Genomic DNA, 19,477 nt, shown 5'->3' on the forward strand with positions numbered 1-19,477 from the left:
ATAGTTATTATAACAGCAAAACTTGGTTTAAGTGTATCTATTTATTTTCCATGTAGTTAATTTCATACTGACACGAGATTAATTATGCAATAAACTTTGCATTGGATTTAAAATTTGTTACAGAGATACCAAAAGAACATGAGAAATGGGACAGCAAGTTGGCTCAGTGTTGTAGTCGCACTGAACACTAATACAAAAACGTGTAACTTATGTAGAACAGTGTTAAACAACACGAGACTTACTGAAAAAAACGGTTTCACTTTTCATCAAATTAATCTGCATGACAAAAGTCTCTCTCATATATATATATATATATATATATATATATATATATATATATATATATATATATATATATATATATATTAACATATATATTAACAAACAAAGCGACTCATATGAGATAAGTTAAAGAAACATTATATTATAGTGAATTGAAAGCTTGTCAGTTTAGTTTGGGACAACAGTATGATCAACAGATACACTCCGTGTATGAGGTGCAAATTCAACCCCCACCACAAGAGGGCGTCATTGGTCAAATGTAATTGACAGTATAAATCCGCCTCCTTACTTGGACCTCATCGTCAGAAAGTCAGAACTGCCCAAACTGAAGGAAAATAGATCCATAAAACAGTTCGCTCCACATCAATTTTTATGATAGCCTTTGGAGTCTGTGTGAAGGTAGAATCACACCGCATCGTCATCCTTTCCTTTCTCTAGTATTCACACACAGTTCAGTTCTCATCTAGAACACCATAGGCCCACTGCACTGATTATGTTAGGCCATGATGGGACTGGTGTGCTGGAGCTTGGCCATTTGTGCAGCTGTAAGCAACAGTACTCCAGTGAGGAGCTCCAGGCCGTAGGAGAGCCAGGCTAGACCGAAGGACCAGCCGAAAGACGTGTGAATGTAGGCCAGGCCCTCCTGACCCACCAGCCTCTCAGTCTCAGCCAGTGCCTGGTTCGAGTAAATGATGTAGAGACTGGCGCCGCACATAGTCAGCAGACCTGGAGATTCACACATATACACACAGGAAGAGGCAAGTAAGTTCAGGGTCTTCAGATTCAAAGCAGTCAAAACTGGTATATTTAAAGTATATAGTTAGAGCTGGATCAGGGAACTCTGAATCCTCCCTTTGTTTTGGCTGCTGGGGGCTTCCCATGCTGCAGTAAGTGTTTCTTCACTCACCTCTTTTCACAATATGTGGCTTTACACCACTCTGCATTTATTCATTATAGTTATTATTAATTTCTGACTCTCTTTCACAGAATGTATTTTGTCCCATCTTCCTCCCCTCACCCCCAACTGGTCGTGGCAGTTGGCTGCTCCTCCCTGAGCCTGGTTCTGCTGAAAGTTTCTTCCTGTTTAAAGGGAGTTTTTTCTTCGCACTATTGCCATGTGCTTGCTCATAGAGGGTCTGATTGTTGACATTTTCTCTGTATTATTTTAGGGTCTTTACATTACAGTATAAAATACTTTGAGGTAACTGTAGTTGTGATTTGTATATTTATAAATAAAACTGCATTGAATTGAAAATTGAATCAGCTGAAAATAGTTTTTTAGTCCTAACACTACTTCTTTTGTCCCCCACTTAAACTGGAAACACTACACACCGTTCTCAGACATGCTGAATTTTTGGCTAATAGCTCTTTCAGAATCACCTCGTCGGTGCAAAAATACTATTTTATGTCTGTCAGAGAGTGTTATCGTTGGCATTTTTTTGTAGATTGACTAAAGTAATGGGAACAAATTACATTCAACTGGTTTTGAAAAAGATTGCTCAAAACCATTTTTTGCTTCTTAGAAGCAAAAAAATAACTTAGATGAATGAGGGGTGGTTACTTTTTGTCCAGATTTAGTGTCACATTCACTTAACATTTTCTCCAACAAAATGTTTTCATCAGTGTGGCCAATTATGACATGAAAAATGATTGCTTATTACTGAGAGGCCTTTTTGTCTAAATCGTCATACTGATTAGTTTTATGAGTTTTATTCTGAGCTGATAATAAATTCCCAATTTCTCTGCCCTTATTATAAAAGTTATGTTAACATCTAACTGACATTTCAGTGCTTGTAAAGAGCTCAGTCTCTGCAAAGCAAATAGGAGCTGTGATATCGACTGTATGAATTAGGAAATGAAACAGAAAGTTCAGACGTAGCAGGAGGAGAGGAGACAGATTAAACCCAGACTTTTAGCTCAATAGATAACCTGGGATTTAAGTTGGCTTCCTTTATGGAACTGAAAGCTTTGCATTTTCCTCGATCTCAAGTTTAACAAACTCAGAGTTTTCACCAAACCTGCATCCTGTATCAGGGTTCTGGGCGAGATAGATAAAGGAAATCCTTATTTGGATCTGCTATTAGTTTGGTTCCAGGTTTAGAGGTGACAATAAATTATATACCCTGTTGAGGAGGATAGCATTTTAGAAGCAAACACCTGCACAAGCTGGCATCGTACTCCAGCAATTCTGAAGCGGAAATGTGTTCTAGTCAGAGCTCTGTGCTGAGAGCTGAGAACGGTAACTCATGAAGCTGCCCAGAATCTCATATTATGAGAGACAGGAACAGCACTGACGCATGGATTGTCTGTTATTCTACTCATCAGAGACTAGACTGAGACACACACACCCACACACACACACACACACTGTTCCACAGTGTTGCTATTGGAAACCCTTTTAATTCTGACAGCTTGCTACTGGTTTTAAGGGGATGCAAATGAAGCTACCCAGGGCGGGACTAATAAAGATGTTATTACAATTACACCCCAAGGTGCAACAAACTAGGAATATGATGAGGAAACCGCATCTGACGCCTCATTTTTATGCACTTTGCCAAGAAACAAATAGAGAGACAGGAAATGATTGAATTGCAGCGCATATAGGAAAGACAACTTTTACCATAATAGAGATAAGGAAGTCAAGTAATGGAATAATTTTTCATCAGGTGTGTAATCAGTTTTAATGATTGAGCAGACAGCTAAAAGAATAAATAAAAAAATAGAAATAAAGAAATCAAATCAAAGATATATTTTATTCAGTGTAAAAACTATCGCTTTTCATTATATCCTGTAACAGGACGTGAGTGTCACTGAAGTTTAGATTCGATTTAGTTAGAATAGGCATCTTAATGTCAAGTTGGTTCGCTTCTTTTGTTCGATATCTTAAGAGATTAATAGACTGTCTTGAATTTTTTTTTTTTTTTTTTACAGACATTAGACCAAATATTCACCAACTGATTGTGCAAAAATGAGAGTGCCTACGTAATAACACTAGTATCTGCTCAAATAACCACTTTTATTTGCCATCTTACAAATCGGGGGATTTATTGAAAAGAAACAGCTACTAAAGTCTTGAGGGACTTTTCATTTCTTTAGAGATTGCTACAAAAATGGTAAAATAGTTGCAGAGATGTATCGAAACATCTGCAAAGACATATAGAAATGCAGTAAATAAAGCAAAAACAGAGTTGGTACAATTCTAATGAGTTGAAATGAAAGTCAATATTTGATACGATCACTTCAACATAACCCTTAAGCAGCTTTTTGCCCCTTGAAAGGCTTCTAGGAGTGATCCTTAAAGCTCTTTCTGAACTAAGAAGTTTCATTAATGTTTCAGGCCTACTGATTGAATGAACACATGGAAACTATTGACATTTGCTGGGGTGTTTGGGATTATTGTCATGCTGAAAAATGAACCCATTTCTAATTAAGATGTTTTCCAGATGGTGGATCAAAAGCTGATGATACATTTTTGCATTTAGAATTCCATCAGTTTTAAAAAGATCCTGAACACGACTAGCTGAAATGCAGCTCCAAACCATCATGTTTTACAGATCGCTATGGACACTCACTGTTGTACCTCTATCCTGACCTCCACCAAACAGATTGATGATTTTAACCAATGGCTGAAATTCATCCCAACCGTTTTTCTTGTTTTTCTAACTTAAGAATGATTTCTTGACAGCCACCCTTACATTGAGCTCATTTCTGATGAGGCTTCATCAAGGGTCAGATACAAACCTCCACTTGTCCAGTTTTTGAATTTTTTAAGGACACACTGCAAACCACGCTGAGATAGGCCAAGTTTTTAGCTAATAGCTCTCTGTGAATCACAAAAATACCACAAACTGCATTTCCTTCTCCATTTTTCATTGGTTCAGCTAGATTTAACAGAAACTGGAACAAAAGTTTCTTGTTAAATTGTTGTTTATTTGTAGCCACAACACTGTCTCAGTTAAGTATGTTTTTATGCTTGAATGATTCATAGATCAGTGTTATGTGGCTTAACAGATAAAAAACATTCCCCTGAAATTTTGAAGTTACGAGGATCGGACTGAAAATGAGTGAAAAAGCTGTCAATGTCCAAAGAAAAACTTTGAAAGGCCTTCAGAAAGCCTCAAGAACTGTTGCTCACGACCACTTTTTAAAAAAATGACAAGAAAGTGTGAATGCTTGGATGCAAAATATTAAGAGTGGGTCAAGACTTACTACAGAAATGTTTCTGTTTTTAACCCCTCTTCTGCTGCTGAAGCATTTGTTTTAATGTCACATTCAGGCACTGCAAATCAGACAGCAACAGAATGCCATTCATAGTTATTTACTCATAAACACGGTTTGTATCCAGCACTGAAGCGCCGTTGCCATGGGGGTGTGTGTGCTCAGTCTGGAACAATGTTAAAGTGGGCGGTTAATGTAAACATCTGCATGAATGCCAAGGCCCGAGGCTTCTCAGGAGAACGCTGCACTGAGATAACCAATATTAGCCGTTGGTAATTTTAATTTTGGTTGTGTTGTGCAAATGAACAATTAAAGACTTCATCCTGTAATATAGCAAAACTCTTGTTGTCTTCCTCATCACACTACGTTACAATCGTGTTCATAAATGCACTGCACGCTTACTAATGGGCTAACTCTAAAAATACTCCGACATTAAAAGTTAATTAAATGCTTACAACTAAGAGCAGCAGAGCGCCCAACGACAGAGCAGAGTGGCAAAGTCGAGAGAGATTAAGAAATGCCCGGCTCGGAGGCTGAGGTCTTTTAAAAAGTCCAACAGTCAACAAGTTCACAAGATGACTCCAATCTAATTCAAGACTTTATTTTATTCCACACTTAACCATGTGCTGCTTGTTAAAGTGAGACTATGAAGAGTCTGTTTAAGTATGTGTTTGTCTATCACAAGGTCCCATTTATGGAGGTCATAAGGCATTGGCAGAAGAACGCCCAGGAGATCCAGAAGCTCAGGCGCTAGGTTTATGCAGACAAGAATAACTTAATTACTGGAAATAGCTAGATTAAGAGAATGGCATTAACAGTAATCTAACTATTTCACATTTACAGCTTTTTGAGCTACTAAACTAATAATCACTGTAGGTGCATGATACATGACATCTTAACACTTTCTGTCTTAGTTGTGACCTGAATGCCACTTTTATTACAGTTTCCTGTTTTTTAGTTTTTCAGTTTTTTCTGTTATCGCCCGGCACAGATTCAATACACACCAAAAAGAAACAGCTCTGTGGTCTGTAACTGTTTAATTCAAAAGTCAAATGAGTAATTCAGCTCTAACTAAGCTATTCTTACTCAGATCATGTTCTGAATTTGGATCAGATAACCAGGTTCAACATTTTACATGGCGGCTGAAACATTTGGAATATTATCTTCGTCTTGTTTGTCTCTTTCACAACTGGGGTGTCTTAACACATGCCAGTTTGCTCCGGCCATCTTTTTGAGGCAAACGGTCCTCACTGATTAATGATGCGATGAGAACATATCAATTTCAGCAAACCCACTGAAGTTGAATTATAAAGCTTTAAAATTTAAGATGTGCTGAATTTGAAGCAGGAACAGTAGTTTAGGGGAGCAAAATCGAAAGATGTGTGCTAAAAGAGGCAGCCTGACCTTTAATCTGTGTAATTCATACAGTCATTGGCCATTTTGTTAGGTAAGCCTCTTCAAATGCTTGTTAGCGGAGGAGTCGGTTGATTGAGGGGCTGATGAAGAGGATGCAAAAGACCCACAGTAAGCAGAGAAGACCTAATTATCTGGTCATGTAACAGCAACCTGATGCACACTGCATGGAGACATGGTCAAGACGACCTGCTGAAGTTCAAGCTGAGCATCAGAAAGGTGATTTAAGTCACTTTGAATGTGGCATAGTTGTTGTTGCCAGAGCAGCTGGTTCAGAAAACTGCTGATCTGCTGGGATTTTCATTCACAACCATCTCCAAGGTTTACAGAGATTGTAGCAGTGGTTCAGGCTGCTGCTGTTGGTGTAATGTTGTCTGGATCATTTTTTGTTTTTGGCATGATCACAGTGTACCCATCTTCTATTGGCTGCTTCCAGCAGGATAACGCATCATGTCACAAAGCTCAAATTATCTCAAACTGTTTTCTCAAACATGACAGTGACTTCACTGTACTCAAATGGCCTCCACACTCAGCAGATCTCAATCCAATAGAGCACCTTTGGGATGTGGTGGAACAGGAGAGTCTCATCATGGAAGTGCAGCCAACAAATCTGCAGCAACTTTGTGATGCTGTCATGTTAACATGGACCAAAAATCTCAGAGAAATGTTTCCAGCACGTTGTTGAATCTGTGCTCTGAAGGCATAATGAGGTGCAACGCAGTACTAGCAATTTGTGCCTAATGAAATGGCCATGGTTGTATACAGATACACAGACATGCTGTTACAAAACCACTGCGATTCCTTAATAACAGCACACTAATTCATATTTTCCCCTCCTGTCAGAAGTTAATTATTAATAAATGTTGCAGAGTTAATAATCACAAGTCAATCAAAACGATTCCCTAAGTAATGCTGTGTCGTTATTAAGACAGCTTACATTTCTGGAGTGAAGTTTTGCTTAAAGATAATTTTTTGGGGAGAGCAGTATCATCGTCAACATATGGTTACATGTAGTTTTTACTTAATTCCAAATGCGATGCATTTCATGTATGAATGAAAGAATTTCTATAGTCCGAATTTACTGCATAATACAGTGTTTATGAAAATAATGACAACTGCAATATAAAATTCTCATTGAAAGTAGATTTCTTAAAACCCATATCTGCTTGTAGTCCATTTACGTGTGCCACATATGAGTCATGACCTATATTTGTAATACTTCTGTGGTCTAACTGACTCATGTGCAGGTCTCATGATGCCCAATAAACACGATGTGAAATTACAGACTATATAAAAAGTACAAAGTGTTAGACGGACACGTTTGGGTGATTGATTGCGCAGTCTCTTTCGGATAGAGCTCTCTGGCCACACTGGCCTGTGGCAATTGTGTTTTAATGGATCAGAATTGAATGGAGGGTAAATGGATGCACTAAAGCCCTTAGCAACTAAGTGTTTTCCGTTTTCACACACCGCAGTGCCCTCACAAAGCGGCTGACCTCACGCGTATTCAATACTCAGAGCTGGACATCCGGACCGATCTTCGTGGGTCTAAGGTTAAACAGATCAGAGTAAATAAAGTGAACCCGAACTTACTGCAGATGAAGAAGTACGACGCCGTGCCGGTGAGGAGGATCGGGCTACGAGCCAGGGAGCTGACCAATCCACAGATGCCTCCAAAGAGCAACAGAACCAGGCTGAGGGGAAGCATCACCACAATTGCACTGTGCATGTCTGGGTAGAAACAGATGGATTATGGAGCATCAGCGGAGTTATAGCTGCCTTGACAGTGAAAGTTCATTAGCAGAAAAGCTGGTGGTGTTTCTGGACTCACTCAGCATGCGCAGCTCGGTATCGGAGACCCCGGAGTAGTCAACTGTGAACGAGTCGATAGAGCCCGTGTGCATCTTCCCACCTGAATATCACATTTAACAACACGGTGATGTTGGTTGAGGGTTTAGATCTCAGCATTTAGAGGCAAAAGTTAAGAAAAGTGGCAGCCTACCTTCGTTGATGCTCCACAGTCCCGAGTGGGAACTCATGTTCTCAAAGTCGCTGACATTCATGGGATTCATTTCTATAATGTACCAATAATCGGTGCCGAGGGAAGTGGCCAAAAAGGCAAAGCTTAGCATCCCGCAGATGCCAGCTGCGATAACGAAAGCGCCAAAAGATACCTTCATCTTGGACAGGTTAAGGTTTGAGACACGCGTGAAACTCGGTGGCTTCAGCTCATGCGTAACGGAGGTCTTCTGCTGTCGAGTGTGCTTTGGAGTGCTTTTACGCACTCATCACCGCCGGCTAAGTAATCAGGAAAAAATATCCCTCCCCAAAATCTTTCCAATTGACTAATCAAATTGTTAAGGGGAATCGATATTCATTTCCGTTCTCAATTAATGAATGATCACACAGTAACAAAGAGATAAGAACCTGCCTGAGCAGCAGCAGCTCCTGTCTGGGAGGGACTCGGATTCACACTGAAACGCACACGTTTACGCAAAACACGGAGGGAGCAAATAGCGGAGAGTTAAGAGGCTGCACTCATTTGTGTTTGAGTAAAATACTTTAACCTCAATTTCAAGCTGTGGTATGGAGAAAGCTAGAGATGCAAAGGCTTATATAAATATAATCAAATCTAAATACATTATAAATACAGCCAGACCTTTTGAGTGGAGGATTCATGTTGCTCTAACAGACTACATCTATATTAAAGACACCATAAATAATTATGTTACAGAATCCAATATTTATTAGATATCAGATTACATAAAAACAGAAAGTGTTAAAAGATAAAAACACATACTTTAAAAAAATTTGACATGAAGGCACACAAAGGAAACATAAAAATGAGTTTGGTGAGGAACAAGTCAATAATTCTGACAGCTACAATTATTCTCTCCATCTTTCTCAGATACACAAACGAGCTCATGTCATTCATCTGAATCTGTCGCTGTGTCACTCTTCTCCCATGGCCGTCTTGATGATGTCTGCTCGCCTCAGTTTGGCTGCCTCTTCAAACTTGGTGATGGCCTCATTACAAGATTTGTTCTGTGAGCAAAGAAGATCAACTGCAGATCAGTAATTAAGGCCTTGTTGTCATGGAAATAATTAGCAGACATTATTCTAGTCGGCAAAGTGTTCGCTCGTCAGACATATCCCAAAAAACTATTTAATAAATTGTTATTACACAAGACAACAGATTCGTGACTTCCTATAAAGAACGTACATTGATGAACTTGTGCCTCTCTTTCTGCAATCTGTAGAATTCCTCCACAGTCAGGTCTTCCACTTTTTTCTTCAGGGCAATGAAGTGGCAGGATGGCGAATGAGACTTGTGCTCCTTTCTGGCAAAAACAAGAGATAGATGGGAAAGTAAAGAGCTGTGGGCATGTAGTCACAAAGACTCCTAAATAATGCCACTGAAACACAAGTCTTGTTAATTATGACAATAAGAGTCAAAATGGGGGACCGGGGGTCACAGGCAAACTCTCGCACATTAAAGGAAAGGCTTATAGGAGTCAACAGCTGTCACTGGAGGAGAAAAACAAACAAAAAAAATAATAAATCACCAAGCCTCACCAAACACTCGTGTCACCGGATCGCTCGCATGTTTTTATTACGAGTGAGCCAAAAAGGGGGAAATAACCCAGGGTGAGCACAGATGGTTCTGAGCTGTCATAAAATGTTAGCAAAAATCACTTGGCAATAACTTTGACACCAATTTGGCAACATGTTTGAAGTTTGCTTAATAATACTGAAGACATGCTGGAGACATTATTAACGACTTGTAAAAACAAGAACGGCTTAAATTTATGGAAGAAATTAACAACTATTGGGCAGTTTATTTTTTATTTCTGAGCCCAGTAATGTGATGTGTGCTCTTACTCTGGGTCATCCTCTGGCTCCCAGCCCTCCAGCTCTTTCAGGCAAAAGAAACACATGGCGATGTCTGGGCTGTTCTCTGAAGGTGTGTGAATGAAGCCGGCTTTAGCCATCTGCAGGAATAAATGAAGATGTCATGTTGCACGAAAAAAAAAACAAACAAAAAAAAACTTCATATAGAGCTTTTCACACGTACCACTCGGGTTTATTTAATTAAAATGAGTCATTTAATATATTTATTACTCACTTTATTTTTTCTTTATTGTATATCATCTAGACTTTAAGTTATTGAGCTCCATACTCCATTATATTAATCTTTTGAGACTGTACTGTATAAGCTATTTGTTTTGTCATAACACTACTACTACAAATAATAATGACAACAACAACTACTGACAGCAGCATTAACTCAAATAACCAGTCGTTACAAATGTAGTATGCAGAGGCGCATCTCCGAACACACAACACATTGAACCTTGAAGCAGATGGGCTCCAGCAGCAGAAGACCACACTGGGTGCCTCTCCTGTCAGCTAAGAACATGAAACTGAGTTGCAGTTCGCAGAGGCTCATTAAAATCTCTGCTATAAAGTCTCAGTATCTGTTGTGGCATTCAGATCTCAGTGTCAGAATTTGGCATAAACAACATAGAAGCCTTCTGCCTCCTGTCAACAGTTCAGGTATGTGGGATATCTTCTTGGCTGACTTCGGGCCCTTTACTACCAACTGAGTGTCATTTAGGCAACACCACGGGCAACTGATTATTGTTCCTGTCAATGTCCAGCGCTTTAGAACCACTGATGGCTACATCCAAAAGGCTAACCCACCATGTCACAAGGCTTGAATTGCGTAAAGCTGTTTTTTTGAGCTTGACAGCGAGTTCACTGTACTCAAATGGCCTCCACAGTCACCAGATCTCAATCCAGTGGAGAGATTTTGGGATGTGGTGGATGCATCATGGATGTGAAGTCTACAAATATGCTATCATGTCAATAGGAACCAAAATCTCTGAATGTTTCCCGCACTTGGTTGAATCTGTACCACGAAGAGTTAAAACAGCTTTGAAGGCAAAAGGGGGCCCAACGCGATAGTAGCAACTTGTACCTAATAAATTGACAGTACATGTCCATAGTGATGTGACGTTCTGTATCGAGGCTTCAAAGCTTGTGTCGAGTAATTTAGGGGGCGTTTCCGCGATGCGCGTATCGAGGCTTGCCTCATTTATGGGAGGAGCTGAAAATGATGACGTCCGAAGCCTCGTTGCCCGGCTGTACCAGGTGACTGGTTCGTGAAGTGGTTCGAACTTTGCCGCGAGCTATGACAGCGATATAAACCCCTCAGACTTCATTCAAAATGTGGGTGTTTGATGGAGAGTTGCGGTTAGTGAGAGTTTGGAGACAGTTTGGAGGTTTATGAGAGAAAGTCAGGAGAGAATGGAGCCAGCTAAGAAGAGGAGGATGTCCTCACCTGTGTGGGAACATTTTGATTTTATTCCTCCCAACAAGGTATGTAAATTTCTACAGAAGATGTATTTTCATAATACTGATGGTGCAATACAATTTATGTTAAGCTGTCTGTACTTTTGTACAAGGTGAAGTGTTTGCTATGTGCCAGGGAGCTGGGATATAACAACAACACCTCATCCATGCTTAGGCACTACAGAGCTTTGCATGAGAATAAGGGGAACACCGATTGAGGAGCAAGACCAGGTGAGCCATCAAATGTCATGATAATATTACTAATATTAGTAACATTACTAAATGATATAACAATATTCTACAACTGTAATAAGTTACGTGTGTGATTTTTATATTTGTGCTTTGTCTTTATTGTCTTTCCTCAGGAGAACAATCTCAAATAGATGAAGACCTGGTTAGCATGGTGATTGAGGACTCCCAGCCATTTAGCATTGTGGATGACAAAGGATTTAAAAGATTTGTTAAATCATTAAATCCTAGCTATGTTCTCCCCACTAAAAAGGTCATAAAAGCAGTGAAAATGTAGTTTTTATAGAATAAAATGTGAACGGGCAGTGTGTAGCTGTCCATACCTCAACATTACAAAAGCACAACCGCTGTCCACACCTCACCTCACAGTAAATGATCATTTCCATTTTAAGGATTTCCAAATAATCATTTTCCATACTGCCAGTATAAATATACACAGTATACTTCCATCACTACAATATACATGTTTTACACACTCCTTTTGTTGTTGACATTTACAGGCTGTGTGCAAAAGGCCACACTCTTCAAATTCATGCCAACTAATATTTTTACGTCCAGTAGGTGTCCTACTAGAGCAAATGAAGCTTCAAGAAGCTTTGCACTGGGGTGAACCAATTGGACGAAGAGCTTCAGTGCTTCGTGAAGCTTCATCTGCCCATCACTACATGTCCATTACTATTTAAATTTAAGCAGTTTTAATTGGAAAAAAAAATAACTCGGATGAATCAACAAGGAAAACAATAGATCCTTGCAGTTAATGTGTCGGTTTCAGCGCGTTAAATGTGAGAATTTGTCGTAAATTGAGTACATTTAGGTTTAGGGACTAGGAGCCAAAACAAGTGTGTATTTAGGCATACAGATGGGGAGTCAGAAGATTTGTATTTCATTTAAATCTACAGCTAAACCAGAGTTTAGCTAGATTGTATTTCATCTGAGCCGCTTTTCTTTTTGCTTTCACGCCAGCTGCTGTTGTACTGTTAGCATGTCAACAGTAAGGCGTCGCTCACCGTTTCCAACCTCAGTTTAAACGTTAACTCACGTTTTCCGGCGTGCACTTGCAGTCTTCGTCGAATGGCCACCCCCCATAAGTTTTTAACCTATTCTCAAAAAAATACATTTTGATGTTTTCCTCGTTGTATGGATCCATTGTATTCACTGTCGCACGAACCCGTGAGCTAAACTACAGAGCCTTTTCAAATTTCGACGACACTTCAATTCGGCTGTTTTGATTGGTTGCCCACCTTCTTCGTGTGTATATTAGTTAATCGTATGAGCACAAGAGCGCCATCATGTGTTCTTGACCGAGAGAAAAAATAAGGAAATTTATTAGACAAATGCGCTCAAACTACGTTTAAAATTTGACTCGACTTTATTTAAAAAACAAAACAAAACTTGCTCTCATTCATTACTCTCTACCTTCTACGTGAGCACGAGTCAACCTTAAGTTCAAGCATCCGTTATACTTGCGTCCCACTTCCGCTTTGTGGTCATGGGCAATGTAGTTCATTACGTTTATTGGTCGAAAGCACAACGCGCGGAACTTTGTGAGACAGTGTCACATCCTCTGTCAACAACCGGTTCACATAACCTCACATTAGCATCCCTCACTGAGCTGATAGTACCATTAAAGTGAGCTTAACGTGACATATGCTCATTCAGCGGCTTCTTCTTCTTCTCCCCCCGGGTCCAGGTTATGGAGGGACGGTGTGCTGTCGAGACTTGGGCACAGTTTGGGTTTTCGGGAAGATCTTATAAAGTGAAGATCCTCTGTGGTTTCGGAACAGATGTTTTAATCTGCACTGGCACTGAAGAGATCTACGTGTTCAGTAAACGTGAGAGGAAAATCACGGCAAGTATCCGATTTACATGTATCAGACACAGATAAATAGATATAGATCTATGTACTTTATTTATCCCACACTGGGGAAAGTCACTTGTTACAACACCACAAGGGTCAGAAAGCAAAAAAGTTAACTAGAGATATATTAGGGGAAAAAAGATACTAATAAATCTAGATATCAATCAAATATTAAGCTATACTAAGACATAAGCTACACTGCAGGGCATATCTCTGGATTAACCATACTGTGTGTTGCTTCGTATTGTGCTGTTGCAGACTGTCCTCCTGTTACCTGCTGCTGTTAATGACCTGGTTGGAAACCAGGACAAGCAGCTAATCTATGTTGCATGCAGGAGTGGAGTTTACCGTGTAAACTTACAGTTTCTGCTACACAGGTATGAACCCTCATAGTTAGATTTCAGTAAACCTTTTTTAATTAATGCTGTTATTTCAACTCTGCTAAATTGCTCTTATGTAATATGACATTTCTCCTCTGCAGGGATCAAAGCTCTCAAGCTGATGCATCCTCCAGTCCAGCTGAACTGAAAATCTCCCAAGAGTGTCTCGTTGTTGGAGCAGATGAAGTGTCATCTCTGCTCCTCGTTGGCTCTGTGCTCCTGACCCTTTGCCAGAGAGATGCCTCCTGGCTGCTGACTTTGTACAAAACGCCAAAGCAAACGGCGTCTACTAGCCACAAGGAGTTTGGCTCGTTCCATCTGCCGGTGGCCTCAGCTGTGGACTGTGGCGCTGCTGAGTCAAATAGAGGACCAAGAAAGGGCTCTGTGCTAATTTGCATCCATTCGGGTGATGTACAGGCATCGTCTTCCTCCAATGCTTCTGCAGAGTCAACTGTAGCTCAAGACCACTTCCACCTGGAGCCTCTCCTCTTCAAACTGTTATTTGGAGTTGAAGCCGCCCTTGCCAAATCTCCAGTCATCCTTTGCGGCCTGCCAGATGGGCGCCTGTGTTTCCTTCCTCTGCGTCTCCCGGGATCGCGCCTTCGAGTCCTGCACAGCCTGGAGCAGCCGGTCTGTTTTGTCGGTGCATCTGTTGTCACGGAAACGGGTCACGCACAGTGCTTGGTGGCGGCGGGCGAACAAGGCAGAGTGGCACTGATCAAGACTGACAAGGCAGGCTCAGAGGGGGGAAGCGCTGTGGCTGCTTTTACTGAGGGGTGTGTACCAGGGCCTGTATGGTGCGGCTGCATGGATAAAAGCTGTTTTTACTACAGCACTGGTGCAGATCTGCTCCGACTGGATCTGTCGGAGGGATCGTTTGCGAGAGAAAGCAAAGAAAGAGGGGAAGAGACATCTGGGACGACAGCGGCCGCCCTCCAGAGCCCCAGCAGTTTAAATGTGTGCAGAGTCATCGCCCTGGCTGAGCCTGCATGCAGCACTGCGGGTGAGCAGAATAGACGTGCTGACTTTGAATGGATTTATTATAAGTTCAGCTTCAATGTGCTCTTCAAGTTAGGAAACAGGAAAATGCACAGGTTCTACATGTTGTGCACTCATGTAATTCTGTCTTGTATTCTAATTTAAACTCTCAAACTATTTTTCCTAACTCTAAAAATGCTTCATGCACAGCAGGTGATGTACAGCTGCTTGGAGTGTCTGCCAGAGGGCAGCTCCAGAGGATCTGCTTACCTGCGGGGAGGGTGGATGAAGGATCGTCTAAGCTTCCTTCCACACAGGTGTCTCGCAGTGTCAGGGACCTCCTGTCTGCCATCGGGGATGTTTGTGAGAGGTATGCCCGTCAAGTATTTGATCGGGTGTGAAAGACGACATTTAAATAAAACACAGCAAAGATCTGTAAATATATATGTGATTTTTTTTTTTTTTTTTGCTTTCTTCATATAGAGCATCAGTGCTGAAAACAGTCATCAAATCCAAAAACCAGTTTCTGAGGCTTCTGAATCACGCCGTCAGCGTCAGTTTCCTGCTGATGGCAGACACAACTACTGATCTTCCAATTAAGGAGAAACCAATCAGATGTCATTTCGAGACTAGCTGGAGCAGACTGCTTCAGAAAGACTCCTTGAGCCTTGTGTGTTTCCTGCATAATTCAAGTCCATTTGTCCTGGAACGAGGCTGGACGCTGAGCATTACGGTGTCCCCTCTGTCTTATTCTTCCTCCCCAGCAGGAGAAAGCTCCTCCACTAATTTTTCATTCCCGTTTCACGACCTCCGTCCGGGGCAAACATTCGAAGCGTCTCTGCCTATCGCAGCTGCAGGTGATGCATCTTTCCCCATGACTGTGAGCTGCTCGCTCATCTTCTCGCTCTCGAGTCTTCTGGGAGAGGAGGAGGTGGCGGCGAGCTTTGCAGGCTTGCAGAGCAGCTGTATCAGTTTGCCCCTGTCCACACTGACAGTGGACTGGCTGCATGCTCTGCAGCTAAACAGTCCCACAGCTACTCATAAGATGGCCACAGTTCAGCCCAGCAGCGCCGCAGCAGATAGCATCCAGACCTTTTTAAGCTCGCGCCAGCTCAGGTGCGGCGGTAGAACGAACAGAGGAGGAGAAAGTGCTGCAAAGCCTGAGCCTGAGAAGTATTCAGCAAGCGTATGGGTGTCATCAGAGATAGTGAGGGATACGCTGAAGCCAAAAAAGAGTTCAAATTTGGATGCCAAAGAGTCGATACGAGACCCCGAAGATCTCTGCCTGTCTTTGCTTGAGCGACTGTTGTCTGAAGATACTGAAGGAGTGAAGATGGGTTGCCAAGGAGACAAGATTGCTTTGAGCACCTCAGTGGCCCATGCTCGTGGTCCAAACGGAGCGGCAATGAAACTGACAGTGAAAGAGGTCAATCGTTATCTAATATGATATAATCATATATTGGTATGTTTTATATCCTCATCGTCAATGCTCCTTTATTCTCCAGATAAACGTGGGGGAGGAGGAGAGCACAGACAAGGAGGCTACAATCGAGGTTCAGATCGAGAGCTCATCTTTAGCAGCGGTGTGTGGCCTGCACCATGCTGTGCTGCGCCGGATCCAGGTCCAGAACACACTTATATAACATAAGCTAATTTCTGGCTAAACTTAGGTAGTTGCAGATTTTGAATATTTTGCATTCTTCTTTTTTAATGTAAAACTGTACAGATGTATAACAGGGATGTCAAACTCACTTCACATCAAGGGCCACACTATTTGATCTTAAGTGGGCCAGCCCAATCAAACTCCCATTTCTGTCATTGTAAAGTAGTTTAACTGCACATTTAATCCCAGAGATATGCTAATATAAGAAAAAGAAGTACAACTTCAATATTATCCCAGTTTTTCTGCATGATAGGGAAACGCTGCTGTAGCAAAGGAAAGAAATCTTTCAGTGTGACTATAAGGGGATAAAATGTAAGACATTAACAGAAAAGCTTCTGGTTGCTGATTGGCCCAATTATAAAGCAGATAGTTTTTGTTAATTCACAGAAAATGTCCTATTTTATTTTATTTCTTTTACCACGGACACAAGAATTCAATATTTATCTCCTCTTTCAGCTTTGCCAAACATGTCTAGATGGGCCGGATTGGAGTCTTATGTTTGACACCACTGATGCAGAACATACTGCTAGACTTTTGTGATACGTGCAAATTTGCCATTCCACCTTCCAGCCACTTGAATTGGCATAAATAGAAGGAGCGTAAAAATAGCGGCTCCCTAGTGCAGTGGTTCACATGTTAGCCTAACAAGCGAAAGATCCCCCGCTTCGATTCCAGGAGGAGACACAAATCCTTTGGGAAGGGGAGGGGAGGGCTGCATCAGGGAGGACGTCCAGCCTCACAAACACACTAAGCTACTCGCAGGAGAGCTGCGAGTCAGTGCTATGACATGGAAACTGGGACGATTCTTTTAACGTGTGCTGCAAACAGTGTGGTCGGTTTAAAAGGAAGCGTTATCGTGTCTTTGGGCTTGAGAACAACGCTTCATGTCCCTGTTTTACTTGAAATTCTTTAGGTTTGAATTTTTCCTCTGCTCCTCGACACAGACTCTGCTGCAGAGCGCCACAGAGAAAGCCGCCTCTACAAAGAATGTCCAGATTTTAGGATTAAGACGGGCGCTGCAGCGGGCCGAGGTAAGTGGGCCCGCGCTTGACGATTAATCCCATTAATGTCAAAGCCCTCCGTATCATTAAATACACGTAATTATCCAGCTATTTTCTCTTAGTTCAATTAATTGATTAGCAAGACTTTAGAGCTTTTGAGGGCTTGGGATGTCTGTAAGTGTGTTAAGATTAAAGCTCGTCTGTGTTTTTTGTTTCATGTGTCCTCTGTGCGTTAACAGATCCAGCAAAGTCAGATCTCAGGAGCCTTTGGTGAGGTCGTGTCCACAGTGCAGAGAGATCGGCTGCTTCTCAGTGTTTACCAAGAACTCAGACGAAATCCTCTGCTCATAGTGTAACACCTACACAGCTGCCCTCGCTTGTTTGGTGTTGTTGCGTAATCTGACTTTGCTGCCAGCCCTTTCACAGTGCAAAGCACATGTAATACTTTAGACTGTAAGATGGTTTCTATATGACATTTTACAGTATATTTTGATTTTGAAGAGGTTATAATTTGGTGATGTCTAATAATAAAGTTTCTCTTGTTTTTTCACATGACAATAAATTCAGTGAAGTATTTCTGTAACTTTGCTCCTGTTTGTGTTTATACTCATGTAACTGTTTTAGTTTCCAAGTATTAATATTTTACTACACAACCTCCAAACAGGACTCGGTGCAAAATGTACATTTAAAACAACACAATACTGTGCATGTTACTTTAACCCTAAGTATAGTTTCCCAGATGGCTGCTCCTCCCTGAGCCTGGCTGTGTCAGAGATTTCTTCCTGTTAAAAGGGAGTTTTTGCTTCCCACTGTTGCCAAGCGCTTGCTCATAATGGGTTTAAAATTGTATAAAGACCACATAATTTGACAAGCTCCAGAACTGTCTTACAGGTGCATTTTTACAGTCTCCTGATATTTCAGGTGTGTGTGTGACACAGTCACTACATTGGACACTTTATTAGGCACACCTTGCTAGTTGATTGGGTTAATTAACCCCTCTTTTAACTTCCATGCTTTCATGTTGCTTAAGCCAAACTCTGACTCTACCAGATGTCACAGCAGAAATTCACATTCATCAGACCAGGTAACATCTTTCCAGCCTGATATTGCCCTATTTTGTTGAGTCCATGTGATTTGCAGCATCAGTTTCCTGTAACTAGCTGACAGGAGTGGCACCGGTGCCGTCTTCTGCTGTTCGTCTTCTTCAAGGTCTGCCGTGCATTCAGAGATGCTCTTCTGCGTAGCTTGGTTGTAATGAGTGGTTATTTGAGTTAATTTTGTTGTTGGTAAAGCAGTTTGGTCTGACATCAAGAAGGCATTTTCACCTAGAGAACTGCCGCACACTGGATATTTTCGATTTTTCAGACCTTTCCCTGTAAACACTAATGATGGTTGTGCACCAGTAGATCAACAATTTTTAAGATAGTCAGAGGAGTCTGTCTGACACCAACAACCACGGCACATTCAAAGTCACTTAAATCACCTTTCCTCCCCATTCTGATACTCTGTTTGAACTTTGTCAGGTCATCTTGACCATGTCTACATACCTAAATTCACTGGGTTTCTGTCATGTGATTGGCTGTTAGATATTCTGTTTAGTGTAGGATCTGATGCGTTGTGCTTGAACATGGAATAAACATGGAACAGACAACTGATAGATTTCAGTATCGTTATGTTTTCAGCCAATCATTTAATCCACTGCAGAAAAAACACATTCCTGATATGTTTATGTGTGGAAAGTTGTCTGAGGAAAACGTTGCCTATGCCTCTCTCAGCATTTTGCGATGGATTGTACATTTTGGACATAAAATGGGTAATCACAGCCATTTTAACTGACACTATAATAATTGCAGGGACTGAATGTTCTTGTGATGGATAAGCTTCCTAAACCTGGTCAGGGAGATGCAAGTCATTGAATGTTATTAGCGATCTACATTAACTGTCCCTTTAATTGCCCGAGACATGGAGCAATTTCTGTTTTAAAGCTCCGATGAGTTTTTAATATACAGACTCACACAGTCAGTACAGTGATTACAAACAGTTTACATCACTGCAATAAAACAGACTTCTAATGGATACA

At 41.2% G+C, this 19,477-nt stretch overlaps 3 protein-coding genes across 4 annotated transcripts; 1 reads left to right on the forward strand and 2 right to left on the reverse strand.

Annotated features, from left to right (window-relative positions):
• Window positions 1–394: 394 nt before the first annotated feature.
• On the reverse strand, window positions 395–8,401 carry tmem235b (transmembrane protein 235b). The gene is made up of 4 exons (XM_004562351.4): window positions 7,916–8,401; window positions 7,745–7,825; window positions 7,507–7,644; window positions 395–1,008 (listed from the first exon to the last, which is right to left on the reverse strand). The coding sequence occupies exons 1-4, from the start codon at window positions 8,091–8,093 to the stop codon at window positions 779–781; spliced, it is 627 nt and encodes a 208-aa protein (XP_004562408.2). The 5' UTR covers window positions 8,094–8,401; the 3' UTR covers window positions 395–778.
• A 235-nt stretch (window positions 8,402–8,636) lies between these two features.
• Window positions 8,637–12,751, reverse strand: birc5a (baculoviral IAP repeat containing 5a). Its single transcript, XM_004562352.3, has 4 exons — window positions 12,557–12,751; window positions 9,796–9,905; window positions 9,137–9,254; window positions 8,637–8,958 (listed from the first exon to the last, which is right to left on the reverse strand). The coding sequence occupies exons 1-4, from the start codon at window positions 12,662–12,664 to the stop codon at window positions 8,866–8,868; spliced, it is 429 nt and encodes a 142-aa protein (XP_004562409.1). The 5' UTR covers window positions 12,665–12,751; the 3' UTR covers window positions 8,637–8,865.
• A 290-nt stretch (window positions 12,752–13,041) lies between these two features.
• faap100 (FA core complex associated protein 100) lies at window positions 13,042–19,005 on the forward strand. 2 transcript variants are annotated; one of them, XM_004562353.3, is made up of 8 exons: window positions 13,042–13,366; window positions 13,634–13,752; window positions 13,857–14,758; window positions 14,944–15,103; window positions 15,217–16,159; window positions 16,239–16,355; window positions 17,341–17,427; window positions 17,637–19,005. In XM_004562353.3, exons 1-8 carry the CDS (start codon window positions 13,211–13,213, stop codon window positions 17,751–17,753), a joined length of 2,601 nt encoding a protein of 866 aa, XP_004562410.3. In that variant the 5' UTR covers window positions 13,042–13,210; the 3' UTR covers window positions 17,754–19,005. The 2 variants fall into 2 exon arrangements, with proteins under 2 accessions (XP_004562410.3, XP_012777624.3); XM_012922170.3 differs by having other exon boundaries at window positions 14,947–15,103.
• Window positions 19,006–19,477: the final 472 nt, after the last annotated feature.

Source organism: Maylandia zebra, linkage group LG8 (assembly GCF_041146795.1).
Source record: "Maylandia zebra isolate NMK-2024a linkage group LG8, Mzebra_GT3a, whole genome shotgun sequence".
Taxonomy (NCBI): domain Eukaryota; kingdom Metazoa; phylum Chordata; class Actinopteri; order Cichliformes; family Cichlidae; genus Maylandia; species Maylandia zebra.

Excerpts from the sequence above, each read along its gene's own strand:
- tmem235b (XM_004562351.4), bottom strand. The coding sequence starts at position 8,093 with ATGAAGGTATCTTTTGGCGCTTTCGTTATCGCAGCTGGCATCTGCGGG. Across the intron at positions 7,645-7,744 it reads TACCGAGCTGCGCATGCTGA|ACATGCACAGTGCAATTGTG; the intron begins GTGAGTCCAGAA and ends GTTTCTACCCAG. Across the intron at positions 1,009-7,506 it reads GTCGTACTTCTTCATCTGCA|GTCTGCTGACTATGTGCGGC; the intron begins GTAAGTTCGGGT and ends GTGAATCTCCAG.
- birc5a (XM_004562352.3), bottom strand. The coding sequence starts at position 12,664 with ATGGATCCATACAACGAGGAAAACATCAAAATGTATTTTTTTGAGAAT. Across the intron at positions 9,906-12,556 it reads GCAAGTGCACGCCGGAAAAC|ATGGCTAAAGCCGGCTTCAT; the intron begins GTGAGTTAACGT and ends TTATTCCTGCAG. Across the intron at positions 9,255-9,795 it reads GAGCCAGAGGATGACCCAGA|AAAGGAGCACAAGTCTCATT; the intron begins GTAAGAGCACAC and ends TGTTTTTGCCAG.
- faap100 (XM_004562353.3), top strand. The coding sequence starts at position 13,211 with ATGGAGGGACGGTGTGCTGTCGAGACTTGGGCACAGTTTGGGTTTTCG. Across the intron at positions 13,753-13,856 it reads TTACAGTTTCTGCTACACAG|GGATCAAAGCTCTCAAGCTG; the intron begins GTATGAACCCTC and ends TCTCCTCTGCAG. Across the intron at positions 14,759-14,943 it reads GCCTGCATGCAGCACTGCGG|CAGGTGATGTACAGCTGCTT; the intron begins GTGAGCAGAATA and ends CTTCATGCACAG.